At 39.3% G+C, this 20101-nt stretch overlaps 3 protein-coding genes across 4 annotated transcripts in view; 1 reads left to right on the top strand and 2 right to left on the bottom strand.

Moving 5' to 3' along the window:
* The window catches only part of tdrd9 (tudor domain containing 9), a 39637-nt gene extending 31310 nt beyond the window's left edge, over positions 1-8327 (bottom strand). Inside the window, exons 1-3 of one of the 2 annotated variants that reach the window (XM_082516574.1) lie at positions 7838-8327; positions 277-359; positions 77-147 (exon numbers count right to left, since the gene is read on the bottom strand). In XM_082516574.1, coding sequence (XP_082372700.1) covers positions 77-147; positions 277-359; positions 7838-7968 — 285 coding nt within the window. In that variant the 5' untranslated portion in view covers positions 7969-8327. The remainder of the gene's footprint in view (positions 1-76; positions 148-276; positions 360-7837) is intronic. The other variant, XM_082516573.1, reaches the window with a different exon arrangement.
* Positions 1131-7831, top strand: rd3l (RD3 like). Its single transcript, XM_082516575.1, has 3 exons — positions 1131-1567; positions 2636-2977; positions 4949-7831. The coding sequence occupies exons 2-3, from the start codon at positions 2664-2666 to the stop codon at positions 5310-5312; spliced, it is 678 nt and encodes a 225-aa protein (XP_082372701.1). The 5' UTR covers positions 1131-1567; positions 2636-2663; the 3' UTR covers positions 5313-7831.
* Positions 8328-9499: 1172 nt separating the features above from the next.
* On the bottom strand, positions 9500-20030 carry kif15 (kinesin family member 15). The gene is made up of 35 exons (XM_082516068.1): positions 19851-20030; positions 19611-19641; positions 18829-19015; positions 18617-18693; positions 18466-18503; positions 18278-18375; positions 18008-18187; positions 17638-17847; positions 17418-17543; positions 17024-17146; positions 16766-16913; positions 16559-16650; positions 16264-16473; positions 15851-16028; positions 15610-15751; positions 15272-15413; positions 14995-15162; positions 14769-14897; positions 14582-14687; positions 14296-14461; positions 13621-13771; positions 13430-13515; positions 13244-13322; positions 13055-13141; positions 12868-12972; positions 12637-12759; positions 12374-12520; positions 12180-12275; positions 11585-11749; positions 11256-11359; positions 11098-11164; positions 10970-11007; positions 10714-10846; positions 10084-10215; positions 9500-9978 (listed from the first exon to the last, which is right to left on the bottom strand). Exons 1-35 carry the CDS (start codon positions 19867-19869, stop codon positions 9901-9903), a joined length of 4161 nt encoding a protein of 1386 aa, XP_082372194.1. The 5' UTR covers positions 19870-20030; the 3' UTR covers positions 9500-9900.
* Between the last annotated feature and the right edge of the window lie 71 nt (positions 20031-20101).

Genomic DNA, 20101 nt, shown 5'->3' with positions numbered 1-20101 from the left:
TCAGTAAAAATGACGAACAGAACCTCGGGATAATGAAAGTGCACTACAGGACCATCAAGCTAAGTCAATCTCTTACCTCCTGTCTGTTTTTGGCTATGGGCAAGTCTGGATACTCATAGCTTGTGAGTGGAGGAGGATTAGCATAACCTAGTGAAAAGAAAAGTTGCAGGAGTAAAAGGAAAAATAAAGTTTTAAACTGATTAAGAATTAAGCTTTCTGTATATCCCAAAATACACAACCTAGGCTCAGAAAGGCTATGACAAAATTAGTACTTACGCACTGCAGGTTCTGGTTTTTGCAGCCTCTCTCCATCAGAGATCACAGGTTTTGGGCTGCCATGCTCAAGAATCTTTGCTGGACTGTAAGAAAACCAAATCTGAGAATTACAAACAAATCTAATGTAGTAACACCAAAACTGTACAAGATACGATTAGCTGTTTTGGACTAAAAGACTTTAACGTTTAAGCTTTCAGTTTCGACCTTTATACCGCAATTTCCTCACAACGCAAAGACAAATATATGTACTGGTAAAAACAAGCCAGGATTTATCAAAATTATCAATATTATATGAAAATCAGTTTCCTTTGAGTGTAAGAATTAATTTCAGATCATTACAGGAACTGTGAGGTTGAATATAATGCTAGATGTTGTAGCATTTTTCTCAACATCAACAAAGATAAAAAACAAAATGAACAGGAAAATGCTCCCCTTCTTTATACGTGGTAATCCATGTACAAAACCCAATTTTTTTTTTAAAAGAAAAAAGCTTAAGTATGGCAATAAAAGAAAAAAAGGGGGCTGTATAACCAAACATAAGTCAACATCAGTTAGTCACAGTTAAACTCACAGATTCATAAACCTTTTGAAATATTTTTTGTTTTTAAACATACATTTTCTAGAAGAAAGTTTCACATTTTTTCCTCTGCATATTTCACTTCTTAATGCAATTTCTAACTAAGTTTTTGCATCCTCTCTAATTTCCCTCTGTCAGCTTGACCAGGCCCACAGCGCTGCAGCCTGAGGAGCATTCCCGGTTGTGTGTGTGTTTATGCATGTGTGCCTCCTGCACTCTTAGCGAGGAGAGGATTTTATCACAACAGCAGACAAAAACCCTGACAGTACTAGGAGCTCAAATGCACACCCACGACTTGTGCGCACACACGCACCCTCGTCCTCTCTCTTTCTCTCCAATGCACACGTTTCGTGCAAGCTACAAAGCAGCTGACCCTACAACAAAAGCTGCACACTGCACAGAGGAGAGTGGGGTGAAAGGAGAAGAGAAGTGACAGCTCTTAGTCAGTTATCCGTGTGCGTGTGACTAACTCTCCTGGAAAAAGTCTGCATGACAGGCGCAGTGAGAGGACAGGACAAAAAACTACAAGACAAAAACATTTGCAACAACAAAGCAAGGGAAGGATTGCTGCCGGACGTAGTCAACAGTGAGAGGAGTAAAGTTTGCACAGGCAGATCCATGGAGACAAGACGCTGGAGGCTCTACTCTGTGAAAAGCTCTTCTTTGCCCAATTTCTAAAAAGCTCAGACAAGAGTCAGCAGTGCTGTTTCACCAGTAAGTACATTTCTTTCTTTTCTTATTCATCCAGATATTATTGTGATAACAATTTTTTTTTAATTTTTAAAATCTGATTTGCAGCTTACTAAGCGAAAACCCTTAAGGTTTTCTGTATGGCTGACCTCTGACCCCACAGGCAGTTTAATCCATCTGAATCCCAGGTGGAAACTCAGCTGATCTATCAGCTTGAATAAAAGGGCCAAATACGCACACCTGGGACATCAGCCTTGAAATCAAAGTAGCCATCAGGCAGGGATCAAAGGACAGAATAGCTATGGGATGATCATTTTTCAATGTCAAGCTTAAATTCTGAATTATTAAAACGTCACAAAGAGTCACAGACTAGATTTCAGTTATAAACTAGATTTACCACATAAAATTAATAAAACATTCTAATCAAATAATTTTCATTCAACCTGAATAGTCAAACCCATTTCAGTACAACTGCAAGATTTTTGACAATTAGCAAATTAGCATTTCCATTTTCAAGAAAAATTCCTCTGGTTAGCGGTTAATTTTGACTTGAAATACACATTTTGGGAGGTGATAACTTGGGTCACAGTTAAGGAAAGTCTGTTATCTTAAAAGAAATGGATCCTGGTTTTTTTTTTGTTTTTTTTGGGGGGGGGGGGGGGGGGATTTAAATAGCAAAAGAATTATTTTATATTACAGCATGTTAAATCCCCAGAAAGTTTTGGGTTTTTTTTTTTTTTTTTTTAAATGTAATCACAGTGTATTACATTTTCCTTTAAGGGAAGACCAAAACCTCTTTGGTACCCACAAACATTTTTAATAAAGAGGGAAAAAACCCATTATTTTTTTCTAAAGGTTTTCAGAGAAGAGTTTTAATTTCCCTGGCTTACCTCAGTGTTTTTTCCTCATCTGCCTGACTTAAGCAGTTCCTCACTTGCTGTTATGCCGTCCTGTCATTTGCAGGTGCAACCGTTATAGAAATTTGTTTTAAGCAACGTCTATTCCAGTAATTCAGATGATTATTATGATTCTGTTGTGTTGTGAAAATCCTGTCTTGATGCTAAAGATAACTAATTATTCTAATGTCTTCAGCTTTTAAAGACAGCGTGCTGTGAATGCCATGCCTCTGTTCAGCTGGATGAAATGGTCGCATGAGACAAGAGTGCAGGCTCAGGATGAAACACCATCTCTGAAAATCTCAGGGGGGTTACCCAGCCGCATGCTGATCACAGAGCTCCTGTGGCATGTGGAAGAGCGCGAGCGGCTGGCGAGAGAACTGGAGCGTGAGCATAGGATGGCTCACAGCGCTCTGGGTCTCCACTGGTTTCAAAAGTACCCCAGGTTGCGGACCCTCATCCCCTCATCAGAACTACAACAGCTGGAGTTCTTGTGTGCCCAGATCCCATCTATCCAAGCAGCCACCGTCCTCTCCAGGTGTTTAGTAGTACCCATGCATTCTTCTGTCCTCACATTAGTAAGCTGTCAACAGATACTAGCTGCTACTGCATCAACAGGGCCTGACAGCAGGCAAAGCAGAGAAGACCCAAAGGGAAAAGGAGCTAGGGCGAGCTGCCAAGAAAGCCATTATGTGTTATTGTCACAGACACAGGCGATACAGGGTGTTAACATGTGAAGGTGAAGGACGCCCTGTAAGGGTGAGTGAAGCCAGGCTGCCGGGGTTGCCACTCGTCTGTGACCTACTTACATATTCCCCATAAAACTCTCTACCAGTTCACTACTGTGTGCTTACATAACATCTTAGCCAAGAAAAACATATTTAATAAGATGTGTTATTATGCTTTTATCATTTACAAAAATCTTCGCTGTTGTCCCAGATATGTCATTTTTTGAAACTGTGAGAGAAAACAGATAAAAGCACACAGGTCCAACATTTTAGGTGAAGCACAGAAACTTCACATTAGCAGGCTGACACCATGCTGATGGAAATATTATTTCTTAGTTTGTAGATACTCAACTCCTCTGCTTGCATCTTATGGGACTGACATGGTTGTACATTTGTAGACCATCATCTACATGCTGTAGCCTTGTACTGCCAACAAAGGACAGTGTCAGTTCTAGTAGTTGCCACTTGAGTATGGCTCAAAAAGGAAGTCATTCCCTAAAGCAGGGGTGTCGCACTCCAGGCCTCGAGGGCCGGTGTCCTGCAGGTTTTAGATCTCACCCTGGGTCAACACACCTGAATCAAATGATTAGTTCATTACCAGGCTTCTGGAGAACTTCAAGACATGCTGAGGAGGTCATTTAGCCATTTAAATCAGCTGTGTTGGATCAAGGACACATCTAAAACCTGCAGGACACCGGCCCTCGAAGCCTGGAGTTCGACACCTGTGCCCTAAAGGCTCCCATTTAAATTTAACTTAGCAACATTATAAAGCATCTACAGCTAGTTTCCCCTTTATAAGTCCTCTGAGTGGGCTGAATTTGTTTATAACCAACTGGATAACCAAGTTAGGAGTGTGGTCTCAATAATTGACAGGTTGGGCAACTAGAGCTGGAATCTGTTAGGGCTCATCCACTACTGAAGGTTATTAAACTGATCCTCTTCAACATCTTTGTGCTGTTATTACCTTGTGCCTTTGTTAATGTACAGACCCTCCCAGCAGTGAGTGCTAAAGTTTTATGAGTATTTACAAAGATGGCGCAGTGACAAGATTGCTTGTTAGAGTGACTCTGATAGAGTGACTCTGATTTTTTCCGACTGACTCTATTGCATATGCATTTCTGAGAGTTCCTTTCTCAAGGCACAAAATATAGGGAAGTGAATATTTACATCACAAGCAAACCCGCAACTCTGAGAGCCATTTACACCTGCTATTTTGACCTGTTTAGTAAATCTGGCACTTAATTTGTTAATAAGCACTAATTAGTCAATATGTATGTATTTTCACTGAATCTGTACAGTTTATGAACCCTTGTTAACCTTAGTTAGCTAAGGTTAGTAAGCATGGAGGTAAATTCTGGCTCCATGCTAATGTTAAGGCAATAAAATGTGAAATCTAAACCTCTGGGTGAGGGCACAATCACTACACGGCTGCTGCTATGAAGACAAAAGTCATAATATAGAAATAACATCTCTGTCAAAGCTTTTCAAAACTTGAGTAGATTTCATGTCCACTGTCTCTAATGTAAGAGGTCAAACTTTACCACCAACCCCTTCAGCAGAAAGAATAATAACCAGATAGGAGTGTGTGACTATTTCATAAACTACAGTGATACTGTGTTTTTAGGAACAGAGACATATTTCAACGTGGCTTAGTGTGACTGATTTTCAAGTCAGAGACGAGAGGACAGAGCGCAAAGGAAACGAAGGAATAAATGATGAGGAAATGAGAAAAACCTCTCCAAGAACTGTTTAATTAACTATAATGTTGTATGTTTCCACAGGTTTCGTGAGGTGCTTGCCACTAACAACATACGACCCTGGGAGCTGGCATCTGTGTTTAAGCAAATACTAAAGGACTTCCTGAGCCAAAGGGGATATGATGAAGAGGATGACCTCTCAGTGCAGCCGGTGCAGTTCCAACCCATGGAGGCTTGGACCAGCCGGTACAAAATGAAGCAGGGGTTTGTCACACCCACTGTCCCCAACTGTGGCGACCATCCAAGGGAAGAGATCCCAACGGTCTCTGGATACGTGGATCGGGTCATGCGCCACTCTGGTTCATTCACAGCACACAGGGACTGGGACCTTCCATATTATTATCCAGTACCTCTCAGGTCCAAAGGTGCTTACAGCACCACACTGTGAAAGGACAACTCTTTAACCATCTGCAACCAACAGCATGGAGACCAAATCGCAATATGCGTCTTAGATATAGACATTTCACTAGCTTTACCAAAATAGCACTAGGCTAGGTGTTATATGTACTCAAATGTTTAATGGCAATAACTAATTCTTATCCCTACTTCACAGCCTGAGTTGTTTAGTTACTCCTTATTCTAAACCTTCAATTGAACAGCTGGAGATGCATTTCAGAGATGTCAAGAACCTGGAGTGATTTTAATAGTAAAAGCACTAGATGCCTTTTGGCTTTTGGCTAAGTGACAAACTGACTGAGTTGGTCAATTTGTGGTAGCTCATTAAGAGCTCAAAATGTCCAGCTTTTGGAGTGAATACATGTGTAAAAACATGACTGGCTCACATATAGTTAATGCAAAGATGTAAACACTCCACGTTACCTTATCTAACACAAGTCAGTCAACTTTCCTGTTATTGCTGGCCAAAACCTCTTGGGGTGGCAAACATTTTATATGCAGGAAAAACCCTGGAAATCTGAGTGAGCACTCTTTAATGTAAATGTTTCAGACTGAAAAATAAAAAAACATTGAGCTAAACATTTTATATAGATTAGGCAGAACTCATCTTGATTTGTGTAGGACTTGTTTTTGTTCTTGTGTATCAGTGTTTAACTTCCTTTCGGAGTCCTAAATCCCTTGACAAACAGCAGCTATTGTTCTGTGCTACAGTTAAGACACCCTTCAGGAAGAAGTGTAGCAATGCACTATTTGATGGTCATTAAACTCAATCAACCAACTTGAAAAACAGATCAACGTGTAAATGGTAATAAATAGTATGATTTCCATTTAGCTTATCAATATACTATTGGACAAAAAATATTATTAAGTTGTTGCCTTGACTAAAGAACGTCCTTTATAAATAAAAACAAACAAACATTAAAATAAGATTTACTATAATTCAGTTTGCATTAGTGAAGGCCTCAGTCGGATCAACACTGATAATCTAACCATTAATTTTTGATAATTCACAGGTAATGAAAACCTTAAAATAAAGAAAAACATGCAAAGACAAAATGATATTTTTCACTTGTCTGTTTTAGATGACCTGCATCAAACAACATGGTAAGAAAATGTGGGGACTTATGCAGTCCATCTTTGGGACTGTTTATCAGACACACATCAACAGCATCCACCCTTATAATATTAGGTCAGTGGTGGGGAACTCCAGGCCTCAAGGGCCGGTGTCCGGCAGGTTTGAGATATCACCCTGGGTCAATACACCGGAATCAAAACTAGTTCATTACCAGGCTTCTCGAGAACTTAAAAGACATCTCGGGCAACTCATCGTGTACCTGGAGTCAAGTGTTTTGACCAATTCAATATAACTATATATTTTTTTAGACACAAGTTGTAACGGCCGCCAATTTTCTTTGTACGAGTTTATTATATGGCGTGCTGCGGGGAAAAGTCTGTTCTAACATTTAAGTCTAAGGTTTATTTTGAGAACCTGAGGGCTCTTTTTTGCTTCTCATCTGTAAACTCTCTCACGTGATTCTTGCATAGGTGGTAGAAGAGGTTTGTCATGCTTACGTCTGTGGTGGGGACCTGTTTGTGGTATTATTTGCAGAGTACAGATTTCTGGTCCATGTCAGACTTTTCATAACCAAACTATCTCCATGCTAGAGAGTTAGCCCCTTGTTTAGGAATAAGATCCTCAATTAGTTTTGACTGGTCCTTCCGTTTGGGGCTACCTGTTCTGCCTCATTTTTACTGTCCATGCTGGTATTCTCTGTGCCTGCATGGTCTTCCAAATTCAGTTGAGGAGGCAAGTTGGCCATTTAAATCAGCTATGTTGGATCAAGGACACATCTAAGACCTGCAGGACACCGGCCCTTGAGGCCTGGAGTTCCCCCACCCCTGTATTAGGGGATCTAGTGTAAGATTTTAAGAGGAATCTGGTAGCTTTGGTAGAGCAAATATTTGTTACATTTCTTAAAACAGTGTGCATTTGCTTGGATGACACCGGAGTTTTTACCCTTATCTCAATTTGAATACTTAAAAAAAGACCACTGGCAGTGTAAAAACAAAGGTTAAAATACATTCAGATTCGAGGTTTTAGGAAAACCATACAAAAACGTGCAGCTGTATGGATGAAACCATTAAAATATCCCCCCGTTTGTTTTCTACAGCTCCGGAATAATTTGTGTTAATTTTGGTCGTTACGCATTTACCCATTACGGTGACATTTAAGCATGCCTACAATGTGATTTCTTCTATTTGAACTTCACTTTCCAATACTTGCTGCCAAGCTGAGACATGATGTATATGTCCGCCAACGACTTAAAACACTTGATAAGTTAAAAACAATTTAACGGTATCACTTTGAGCAGCTAAATCTAGCAACAACAACAAAACCATACGCCATTAATTTTTCTAAAATATTTAAGTGTCTAACACCTGAATGCAAAGCTAGACCATGCTAGCATGCTACTTAGCTTAAGGTCAACCACGTTTACGCTAACTAAACCATCATACCTGCTCTCTTTCGACGATTGTTCATCGTCTGACTTCCTCTCAGCCACTTCTTCTGTGAGTTTAATGTTCGCAAACCTGTTCCCTGAAGTGAACCAGTCCGATATTTGTTCAGCGGTAAATATTTTCTTCATTTTGCGCCAGTAATTGTATTTTTTTTCCCACTTCGCTGTGATAGCGGGTAACACGAAGACGAAAACACGTGAGGCAGGCGCAGCTCTAAGGTCTCCCACTGGCGGTTGGAATAAAAATGGCAAGTCTACCTGTCTCTCTGTCTGTTTTTTAAATGAACCTTATAAACAAGTTATCAGCACCCACAGAAGATACACCACGAACAGGGTAACCAAAATTGTTATAGTTAATACTGTACTAGTCATAGTATTATTGTTAATTTTTCTGCTCTTGGTTTGTTTTTACATGACTAACAAATGAAAACATTTTAGTTAACTGTAATACCTTTGGTATGTGGAACTAGGCAAGAAGATAATTATTGTATACGATTTGTCACAATAATGATAGCAACCAAATAAAATATTTCTATATTAAAGAACAAAATCAGAGAAATTACTATCAATTATGACTTACCTGTTTAGGTGATCTCCACTATCTATTTTTTAAACCACTGAAAGCTAATTCGCCTGGATGTTTTATATCTAAAGACATACTTGACAGCTTAAAATCAGATTTATGTTTGTGCACTGTCTTATGTAAAATGCCAAACAAATTTCTTAAACAGATGTAAGCATTTGTGTTAACTTAATATTTAGCATAGTGATTTCTAAGGTGTGGGCTTGGATGTCCCACTGGGGCATGAATTTAGTGAAGTAATCAGAACTCATAGAACAAATCCAAATGACTTAAGTTACCAGGTATTCTGTCCCATATTTTCTGTCATTAGTGAGTAAACAGGTAGAAAGGAGCAGTAACTATCAGGTAGGAAATGAGAAACTGCAAATAAAGTAAATAGAAAATTAAAAGAGGATCAAAATGAATCTGCGAAGCCAAAGAGAAGATACTTCATCTTCATTTGTGTTAATCAGATTTCTGATTGAAGCTTTGGGGAGGTGCAGAAATTCTTTATATTCAATTGGGCCATTGTTAGAGTGAATTGTTAAATGTTTGTCATTTTTATGTTTACCATTTGTACATTGTTTTAACTCTGTGAAAGGAATTCTTTCTGTCCTCCCCTCCCCAGATTCTCGAGGTTCTGAGTGGGGGGGGGGGGGGGGGGGGGGCAGTAGTGTTTTTATCACAGGCACATCCTTGTGAAGGTCTGTTTGATGTTGGTAAACTTCCTCCCCTTTATATGGAACACACACACACACACACACACACACACACACACACACCTTAGAACCATGTGGGCGTGGCTTTGTTCTGATGTTTTTTTTGTGTGAACTGTCTCTCAATAAAAGGCAGCAAGGGAGGTCAGATGTGAGGTCATTTTCGTGGTGGACACAGGCCTCCCTTGCGCAAGTGATTGATCGATCGACTGTCTTGTTTTCTTCATGATGAATAAGTCTCTAGAATTAGCGGGGCTTGTGGAAACACAGACCCAACAGCCATGACATTTGTAGGTTTAACAAGGATGATTTTGGGGATTCCTGCTGTTGTTCAGATAAAATAAAACATTTGGATCAGGCTCCGAAATACTGACATTCAAACTTAGAAAAGAGAAAAAATTTAATTGCAGTATTTATTTTTTTTTAAAGTTCATTGTGCTAAAAAAAAAAAAGAAAAAGAAATTCATTGGATATACATCACTACAATGGTAAAACGGCAACTAACAATGCCATGTACAGAATTCAAATCTTCAGTCATACAACACAGCACCAAGCATATACACCGACAAAATGTGAACACAGACTCCATAACCAGAGAACAACGTGATATCAATCTAACCTAACAGGACCAAGAAAACGTGGGCCTGCACTAACAGAGGTTTAGTCACAGCACAGTGTCAAAGTCCAAAAAACAGAAGTAGAATAACATTATGGCAGAAAAAACAAACTTATATTAAAAAAAAAAGAAAAAAGAAAAAAAAGATTTGACTGTTCAAACAAGCATCAGAGGTTTAACTCCAGCGGTGGACATCCAGTGTTCTCCCGCATTAAGCTAATCTCCGTTCGGAGCTTTTCGTTTTCCTTGAAAACACAAAGAATTGCACAGATTTGATTGATGTCATGAGTTATCAGTATTCACCTGGTCATAGAAAAGCCTTCTTTAATCTTAGAGGAGAACATAGTTACCTCCTGAAGTTTTGTGTTGTCCTTCTTAAGCTTAACGAGATACTCAATCCTCTGTTTGTGATTCTTGTGTCCCACAAGTTTTCCATTCTCCTCAGACAGCTTAATGTTCTGTTTACGGAGAACCTCAATCTCCTGTAAGAAAGCACAAAAAGTTGCAGAAGTCACAAAAGCCACCTGTAGGTTCACAAATGTGCAATATGCTAGACCCCGACCCATAGCAATATATATAATACTGGCTCTTTACCGATATCCGTATCAACATTTATAAGAGCCAATAAATGAAAATGTATAAGGGTAAAGAAGAGAGGGGAGAAACACCCTGAACTTCCCTGTTAATAACACAGGGAAGATCCAGAATCAACCAGCTGATCAGAGCTGAGTCAGGCAGAACATAAAGGAGTAATCCCCAATTCATAGTGACAATAAAATAAGATTATTTTAAAACTGCACTTTAAGGACTCATAAATAACTACACATAACAAATGTTAGAAAAACAAAACAACAACTCTGTTGGCAACAGTATTAGTCTTAAAAATACTATATTGTCTTTGTAAATCTGGACCCAGTGTTCCAGATGTAAAATGAGACGGCTATGCATAGCACAATCTTTGTATGGCACATGATTTTTACCTGGATTAATTTCTCTTCCTCCACTATCCTCTGGTTCGTCTCTCTCAGCTCTAGACAGCGGTTTCTCAGCTCAGTGGTGAGCTCTTGAATGCAGGTCTGAGACTGAACCAACATAGACTCCTGCGCCTGCAATCTAATCGCAGAGAGGAGAAGAAAACAGAGCAGGCTGTAAAATCTGAAGCTTAAAAAAAGGTTTGAAGCATTATGCAAGAGCAAACAGATCAATCTGATGACACCAATCCATGCAGATGCTTACTTTTTTTGAGTTTCTGAAAGCTTCTGCATCATTTTGCTCTGTTAATAAATACAAGAGAAACAGGACATGAATAATTATCGGTAACTTCATTAATGATAGAATTTTAAAGCAGAAGAACAGATGCAGACCTTCTCTGTTCTCTCCTCATCTAGCTCTTTAAGAATGGAGTGCTTGAAGGCTTCATTCAACTCTTCACTGAAACACATGCAAGGTAGCATTATTTATTTTATTTATACTTTTTCATTATAGGTGGCCTGAGGATTGCATAATCTTCAAGATACTCAACCCGTTATTATTTCCATTTTGGGTCATCTGGTTCTGCTTAGTGTAAAACTTATCAAGCAAAGCCTGGATCTCCATTCGAACCATCTCTTTCTCACTGAGCTGCGTCTGGGAGAAAGGCAATACAGTATATGAATGTTGTGTATATATTCAAATAGGATGCATTCATGACAAGCATTTCATGAAAAATGCAAATAAAAAAATATTTAAATACAGCAACTTCAATAAGAACTTCATAAAGAACTTATTCGAATCTATAAAAACAAAGCTACTTGATATAAATCAGTCTAATTGTGAAAGATTATAGATTCATTAATTTTTCCACAAATATACCTTAAGCCGTTCGATTTCCTCATTTTTGGCAGCTCTCTCAGCATTCAGCTCTGATAAAAGAATTTCCATGGTCATCATGGAAGAGCGTCTATTCTCCAGCTCCCGCTCCTGGATTTCCAGCACCTGGCTCAGGTCCCTGTTGAAACTTCCAGGGGTACAGGGTGTCTTAAATTTAAAAAGAGGGAAAAAAGAAATAAACAAGAAAGTTTGTATATGCTATGTTCTTAAGTGCAAATTTAAAAACATACATTTATGAAGGGATATTTAACTTCTTCACGTTCACCAGGTATGTTAGGGCTAGGGTTTGGTTAAACAAGCACACATGGTTGATAGGCAAAGATTTTACACTTTCTGACACAAGCCTCTACTTAACTTCAGCTTGTGACACCCTGACGTTTGGTTTTTGTGTCTTCTTCTGGTGTCGCATTAGAGATCTTTCATATGCAAGGTGAACATGTTAACCATGAGACCACTGAGCCATGACTTGCAGCTTCTCAATTTGGGTAAGCCACGGTTGGATGTTAAGCTAAATTTGGGCACCAGTGACCAGGTAGATGTTAAAAACTTCGTATTTAAAAACATAAGCAGGTTTTACCTGAGGAAACGATTTAGGCGTTACTGTCGGTTCAACGGGTGGCTGGAAAGCTCCATTCCTGATAGTTTTCTCGACAGCTTCTTGCTGTCGTTGCAGCTGGTAAAAGGTAGAAATTAGGGAAATTGGTAACATTGATGCGTTATTTGATTGACTTAATTGAATAAATAAAACAAAATAAAATAAAAAAACTTTACCTTCTGCTGCAGATTCTGTATAATGACATCCTTCTTGGCGGTTTGCTCTTGAGATGCCTGCAGGAGGCTGTTTTGCTCATCTAAGACTTTAGTAAGCCTTTCAACCTCCTCAGTGGCATAAACAATCTCCTCCTGCAAAACCTCAACCTGAAGACACACAATATACCGTATACAATTTGTATCATTCAACTCTATTCTTTGCTCTTAATTACTTGTGATGAATCTACAAAACACCACAAATTCATTTACAGTCATTTCATTACCTCTATTTTGTTGGATGCCACCCTCCTGTCTAAAGTTTCTTTCAGGTCACAGATTTCTTCCTGCATCTTACACTTTTGCTCCTTGATGTTGTCCCTTTCACAGCATGCAGCGTTGCATTTGGCCTGGAAGAGCAATGAGATTAACTGTATAAAAATGCACTATAAAATGGTTGTGTAACGTAAAGGGTAACTACAGCAAACAGTATAAGGATAACGTAGGAGTAAGATTACAGTGATGTCTCTGATATCTTCATTAAGATGAACAATGGTCTGGTCCTTGTGGCTCAGCTCACTGCGGAGGTCTCTGGTTTGGTTAATAAGGTCTAAAACAACATCCTGTAAAACATTACAAGCAGTTTTTAGAAGGGCAGTAGAAATACAGAAGCCATATTTGAGGAATTAAAGATACGAGGCTTACTTTGTCCTGTTCAGTCTTCTGTTCCAAGCTTTTTATGCTTTCCTTGGCAGAGGTAAGATTTTGTTCAAGATCAGCAAGAGTGGACACCTTTGAAACAAAAATGAAACAAGCAGGTTTAACGACTAGGCTGCAAATACTTATATGACAGTTTTTTTATTTGCAGAGATACACCTTGTTCTTAAGACTGACCTGTTGTTGATTTTGTGTTATCAAGTCTGAGACTTGTTTTTTGAGTTGTGCATTCTGCTCCACTGTTTCAAGAAGTTCCCTGAAGGATACGAAAGCGACCCATGTTAATGTAGTAATTTAACATTTTAGGAGACAAAAAAAAAAAAAAAAAAAAAAGATTAAAAGTTTTAACTGTGCAGAACTTACTTTGATGTACTTTCTTTGTTTTCCTTTAACTGGGAGACTAAGGTGTTTGTGTGCTCCTGCTCAGTTTGCAGAGAATTATTCAATTTCTACAGTAAAATAAATAAATAAATAAATAAAAATCAAGGATAGAAAGTAAACATCATGGCAACATTTTCAGACAAAGCTGTCGTAAACCCTGCGAGTTCACTCACCATGATCTCGGCTTTCAGTTCGTCGATCTCCTTCTGCCTGTCATCCAGCTGCTGTCTTGACTGATCAGCCTCAAACTTGGCCTCAGCTTGAAGCTGGTCAAACGAATCCTGAAGTGTCCGATGCTGCTCCAGAAGCTGCTCCCACTCCAGCCTGGAATGAAGATGTTGTCACGTGAACACATCAACATACTAATGAGGCCACAGCACTGCAAAAAATAAGAACCACTTGAATCCAGCCCCCTCTACTTTATTGGCTGCTTTACTGCTATTTAACTGGATTCAAACAGAGGGAACTGGGCAAACTGTTTTCTGTAATGAACCGTTACAGCTCTCTGGTGATGGCCACACATATTTTCCTTCAACTCTATATTTAACGCGAGTTGATTTGATAGTCTTTATGTTCCCATAAAGCTAAATGTCACACAGTTGTGTAACACACAGCGCCATTATAATAAATTTATGGAGAAAGCACATTTATCAGTATTAACACAATCCTAAACTGAATTGAAAGCTTTTGAAACAACATCAACACAGATTTGTTTTCAACAGACTTTCCATAATTCAGCATCATTTTCATCAACTTCAATTCAGTTGTTCTACATGTGGTTCTACATAGCATGGCTCTCTAAGAAAAAGAAAAAATGTTGTCCACCCCAGTATTTGACTCATGCTTACTGGACTTTGTCAAGTTGGAGCTGTGTGCTGATCAGACTGTTGGAGAGCTGACTCATCTCTCTCTGCTGCTCGCTCTGACTGTCTATTAGCTTGTTCTTCACAGAGGCCAGCTCCTTATCGGACGACTGCAGCACCAAGCGCAGGTCACGGATCTCGCTCCTCAGAACTGAAAGAAGTGCAAAAGGACCGTGGCAAACTTTTCCCATCGCTGGCTAAAGTCAAAAGTTCTTACATTTCTTAAGATGAGCACAAGTTCATGCAATCAGCAGAAACATCACAGACTAACCTTCTGCAGCTTGCTGTTCAGACTGAAGGCTCTGTTGCAGGTTGTTAATAGTTTCTTGCAGACAGAGTTGATCTTTATTCCAGTTATTTCTTTCAGTAGAAAGTTGCTGTACAACAGTGTAAATAATCAGGAAATCAATTTAAAAAAGGACATTTTCCAATTTCTCATGCAAATTAAACATTTCTACCTCGTCCTTGCAGTCAGATTCCTGAGTTATCACAGCCACCTGTTCCTCAAGTTTGGAGATTTCTTGCAGCATCTTGCTGTTCTTCAGCTCCTCTTCATTCAACTGCGCCTGGATGCGGCTAGCTTGATCCTGATGACAAATCAGAAAAAGTTTAACACAATAAGTGGACTTTATGCGGTCATTTTATTTGCATAGTATATGCAGACAAAAATCCACACTGCTTTACCTGCACTTGACGCAGTTCCTCCGTCAGGGCCATCTCAGTCATGTCTGATGGAGGCTGCTCCGACCAAATGCCGTTTTCATTACCGTCCATCCCATTCAGGTGCTCCGGGCTGGAGAGCGGCACGAGGCGGGACCGCAAGTTGTATCCTCTGGTGGGCGTGCTGAGAATCTGGTACAATAGATATTTCATTATTGAAGCCCAATTCATTTTTTCATAATCCTAAATAGAGATTGGACCTAATGTTACCTTATAGTTAGTCATTTTTGCAACGACTAACCTTTAGAGTTTCAACATGAATTCGGTTCAGTTCAGAAACCTCCTGTTTGTTATAAGCATTTGTAGCTTCCAGAATCTTCTCCAAATGTTTGTTGGACTTCTCAAGGTATCGTTTCTCAGACTCGAGCTGAGCCATCTGCTTCCTGAAACACAAAGCACCACTTTAATCTTCGTGAAGTTTATTTGTGATTTAAATAATACATATTAAAAATTCTTTTAAATACATTTTTGACACAGAAATCAAAGCTGAGCTGTGTTTTCATATATGATACCTCTTCTACAAGAGGTAGAAGGGATGTTAATATCAGATTTATATTAAAGAACCTCTTTAACTCTTACTTGGTGACATCTTTGTACTCTTCAAAAGCCTGAAGGGCCCCTGTCAGGTCTGACTGTCTCTGAAGGAGCTTGGCATTGAGTTTCTCAATTGTCACTGCCGAGGTGGTATCTGTAGCCACAGAGGCTGAAGAGACTTCTGAAGCTGTGGAGCAACAAGTGATAATTAAAAACAACAGTATATTATAATTCACAGTTTTATTTTTCCAAACATAATTCTCCAATTTTTGGATGGCAATCTTACTTTCTGTGGGTCTCTCTGACTCCACAGCTTTCTGAAAGGCCTCTTCAATCTCCACAGCAACTTGGGCTGCAACTTCTTGAGCTTTCACCACTGATTCAAGCGAACGTAGCTGACGGTTCTCCTCTCTGAGGCTGTAATTCTCTGCAGCGTAGCGAGTCATCTTTGGGTGATGTTCAACCTTGTTCAAGGCAGAAGTGTTTTAAAAAAAATAAAAATAAAGAGTGTGGTGGTGAAGAAAGTGAGAAATTAATTATGGCACATGTAACCTTGCTTTTGCCATGTTGTTATATGAAGAAAAATATATATGCCACTGGAGTGTATTTTGATTTTAGTTTCTCCTACAGCTTGCATCTATACAATATGCAGATATAGTTTCAAAGCCTTTAATTTAAGCAGTGGGCTGACATTTGTACCTGATCCTTCAAGATCTTAATCTCTTCTTTCAGCTGATCAATCAGAGCCTGAGAGTCCTTGTCTGACAGCAAGTTTTCCCCTGCCTTCAGTTTTTTCTCCAGGCGAGAGATGTGGTCTTCTCGAAACCTGACAATCATTCGGCTGGAATGGATAAACTTGTCTTTTTGCGCCCAGGCCTCCTCTAGTTGGGCCACCTTGGTGAGTAGCGCCTGAGAACAATCAAACGTAACTATAAGTTTCACTATAGGTTTTTAAAATACGTGGCAAAATAAACAAATAAAAGCTTCATCTTGCCTTTTTTTCCTCATCTTGTTTCTTCCACAGACGAATAGCAGACATAAACTTTGCTTTATATGAGACATCATGATGAGTCTCGATGGATGAGCCTGGATTGGTTAGAATAAAAAAAAAAAAAAGTAACTTGGTCTATGCTGAACTCTAAAACGGTTTAAACAGGTTGTTAACGGGCTGAACATTAACATATGTTTGATTCATTGTTACCCATGTGAAGTTCAGGTCCTCCTGGTGCTATGTCTCTCCCATAGTCCACTCCCTGAGATGTGAGCGCCTGAGCAAGCTGCTCCTTCAGCTTCTTCACTTCAGCCTGCAGCTGCTTCACATTTCCCTGTGTATCTTCATTGATGACAGCCTGGCAAGGCACAATAATTATACAGAGATAGGAAAAAACTGTAGTGAGAAATCAAGACACACTTGTTAATTCTAAGTTTTAACTAAGTATTTGGCTCTTATGACTTATACCTTATTTTTGATCAACTTTGCTCTCTGGGCAAACTGCAGGGTGGACAATGTTTCTCCAAAACACTTTGAACCAGGGTGGACGTTGGCTATGATGTAAGTCTTGGCATTCCCTCCGAGAGAGTCCTGAAATTACAGTGACAATAGAATTGTTAATATATCTGAACATTATTTCACATATAATTCCCCAGAAGTTACACTGTGAAATTTTATGAATCTCATATATTCACTGCAATCCATACTCTACAACCTAGGAAATCACATTTGCAAGTTAAGACCTAAAATAAAGAGAGAAAACCTTAAAAATCAAGCACTGCAACGATAATGCCTGACTGTGGCGCATGTCTGCAATTATTATTTCCATGCTACATCCTCCTGAATTTGCATCTACACATACCCTGAGCAGAAAGGTGAGCTTTGAATCCCTGTAGCAGATGTGGCGATTCTTTCCATTAGACACGTCCACCAGCGCCATGATCACCTGGCCAAGGCACATGAGGGAGCGATTGATACTGCTGGCCTCCTGAGCAACAGAAGCAGAGCAGACAGCAACTTTTAGAGACCATAAAACAATGTAGGTCCAATAGTGTGAGGGCATTAAGACACAAAGCCTTCACCTTCAATCTCGAGCCCTCTGTGTGTGTGTCTTTCTGCCTCTCAGACCCTGCCAGATCAACCAGGTTCAGCTGAGACATTCGGATGTTCACCACTTCATTGATGGACTCCTTGGACTCCAAAGTCATAGTGAACACTGCGTGGGATCTCGAAGACTCGCGATTCATCGAGGTAGAGGCCACACGTCGATTGCGCCAGCCCATAGAGAGCACCTAAATGGTTTAAAACACACATTTTATACAGTCCCACAGCTTGTTTTGTTTTTATGAAACTGGATAAATTCACATACAAGAACATAAAGGTTTCATACATTCTAATTGGTTAGACAGTAAACATAAGAACCATCAGCCACAACAAACTGGGACTTTATACCTGGTACGCTTCAGCTGCTGAGTTCACAAACTTCTCCACGACTCCCTCAACAAAGACACCTTTCTTGATGTTCTCCCTGAGAAAAAGGCTGGCTGAGGCCGTGTCCAGAAGGTCATAAATTTGTTCATTGTATATCTCAATAAATGAACATTTGCAGAGGAAACTCTTGGACTGAGAAGACTGTTGGGGAGGGGAGAACAAGTGAAAAATTCATTTAAAGAACAAATTTGAACAATATGTCTTTCAAGATAATAAAATGTTAGTGCTCACCCTTTCCACTTCCCTGTTGATGAGAAAAAACAGGTACTCAAAACTTCGAGGAATGACCCCCCTTAGATCATCTGTGAAATTATCCAGCTCGGATGGCCCTGAAGCAAAAGAGAGAAAAATTATTTTAGGTTATATGATTGTTCGATCATATTTATTCTAAAATGTAAGTGATATTACAGAAGCCGCACCAAGCATGGTGAAGGTTTTTCCAGAGCCTGTTTGTCCACTGCAAAAGAGGAGACCAATAAGGAACCAAATGGGTAATTCACATTAAGCACACTGAAGACTGGCTGTGCCATAAATTGATTTTATGAAGTAAAGAATGGGAAGATCACTTACTAGGCAAATATTGTACCGTTATATCCATTCATGCACGACTCTACAATATTCTTGGCCACACTGGAAAATACAGCATCCTGTAGAAATGTTACAATTACTTTTTTAGCCATAAAAGCTACATCTCAGATCAGTAAAATAAAATTTAGACAATTAATATTAACAGTGACACAGTGGCATTTTTATAACCGAATAATCAATAATGTGCCTCAAACCTGTGTGGTGTCCATATCAGCAACATGATCATAGGTGAAGGTTCGTGGTTCTGGTTTTGAGAGCAAACGGATGGTGTTTGGTGACGTGACAGAGAGACACAGGTTCTGATCGCCATCTGTGGTCAGCCCAGTGTCCCGGGTCAGAGGTCGTACTCTGACAAAGACTTTAATAGAGTCGCTCTCACTGCTTTAAGCCCAGATAATAACACGACAAAGAGCAAGATATTTAAGGTGAAAATAGCAAGAGTTAAACACTGTTAAAAAGAGCAGCTGCTAATTTACTGCATGGTTGTTTTAACTATAACTATTGTCTTTCCAAAAGCATCAAAATAACAGTTAAAGTGGCCTCATTAGCCACACACCGTACCAGCAACAACACTATGCATTATTGCGTGCATTATTTCATTACATTGGCTCATTTTTATTTTACTTTTCCTGCTCCATAAATGTGCTGCATACAGCTGAGAAATTTATTTTCACAAACAGATTACACCAACATAGTTTGTGAGCCTGCATGTTTGCTAATCCATACAAATTACAGCCCTTTTAGAGATCAATCCTAACGATGTGACCAACTATCTCACTTTGGTCATTACATTTAGTCACTTAACTCCTAATCATAAGGAGGGAAACAGTTTTCTTTTGATCCTTCTTGGTAGCAACAGAGTTAGGGTCGTATTAGTATGAAGCAGCTCTGGTTTCATTTTACCGTTATCCTTTTAGGTTTGTAGCGTTAGCGTTTTAAACTAAAAAAAACAGACGGCGTGACAAAGTATGATTACCTGGCAGCAAGGTGAGCTGAATCAGCAGAGCCTGTTAACAAAATCATGACCATGTTAGATGTTGATTTAGCTTTGCAAGTCGTTTTTAGAGCTAAAGCTTCATTAATAATACAGCGTTCAAGTATCATGCTTAGAGCTTCCATACATACTCGATGCCTGGCATCGAGTTTCATAGCAGCGTTTAAGCTAATTTTACTCCTGTTAGCTGAACAACAAAAACAGGCATTTGTGCTGCTCTACCTTTCCCACTGGAATTCATTGTTGACAGCCGAATATTCTCAGTTTCCTGGTAAAATATATTTTTCACAACATTTCGATTAACAGAGGCAGAAAGACAGCACTGTTTACATCCTTCGAAATTGGCGGGCAAGTTTGCTCCTACTTCTTCTTCTTCTTCCTTAGTTTTATGAACAGACTATTGAACGGGACATACCGCCACCTGCTGTTCAAGTGAAAACTGTTAATTGTTTGTTTTGTTCTAGGGATTTTGT

The sequence above is a fragment of the Aulonocara stuartgranti genome (assembly GCF_965226115.1).
Source record: "Aulonocara stuartgranti genome assembly, chromosome: 19".
NCBI classification, from domain to species: Eukaryota; Metazoa; Chordata; class Actinopteri; order Cichliformes; family Cichlidae; genus Aulonocara; species Aulonocara stuartgranti.
Note: the sequence above shows the minus strand (reverse complement) of the source record. Positions and strands in the feature narration are given on the sequence as shown.

Bases quoted from the DNA above. Each gene is read 5' to 3' on its own strand.
- rd3l (XM_082516575.1), top strand. From the start codon at position 2,664: ATGCCTCTGTTCAGCTGGATGAAATGGTCGCATGAGACAAGAGTGCAG. The intron at 2,978-4,948 runs GTGTTTAGTAGT...ATGTTTCCACAG, and splicing joins GCAGCCACCGTCCTCTCCAG to GTTTCGTGAGGTGCTTGCCA.
- kif15 (XM_082516068.1), bottom strand. The intron at 18,188-18,277 runs GTGAGCACTAAC...CCTCCCCAACAG, and splicing joins TCAACAGGGAAGTGGAAAGG to TCTTCTCAGTCCAAGAGTTT. The intron at 15,163-15,271 runs GTTAGTCGTTGC...CTATTGTACCAG, and splicing joins TTCATGTTGAAACTCTAAAG to ATTCTCAGCACGCCCACCAG.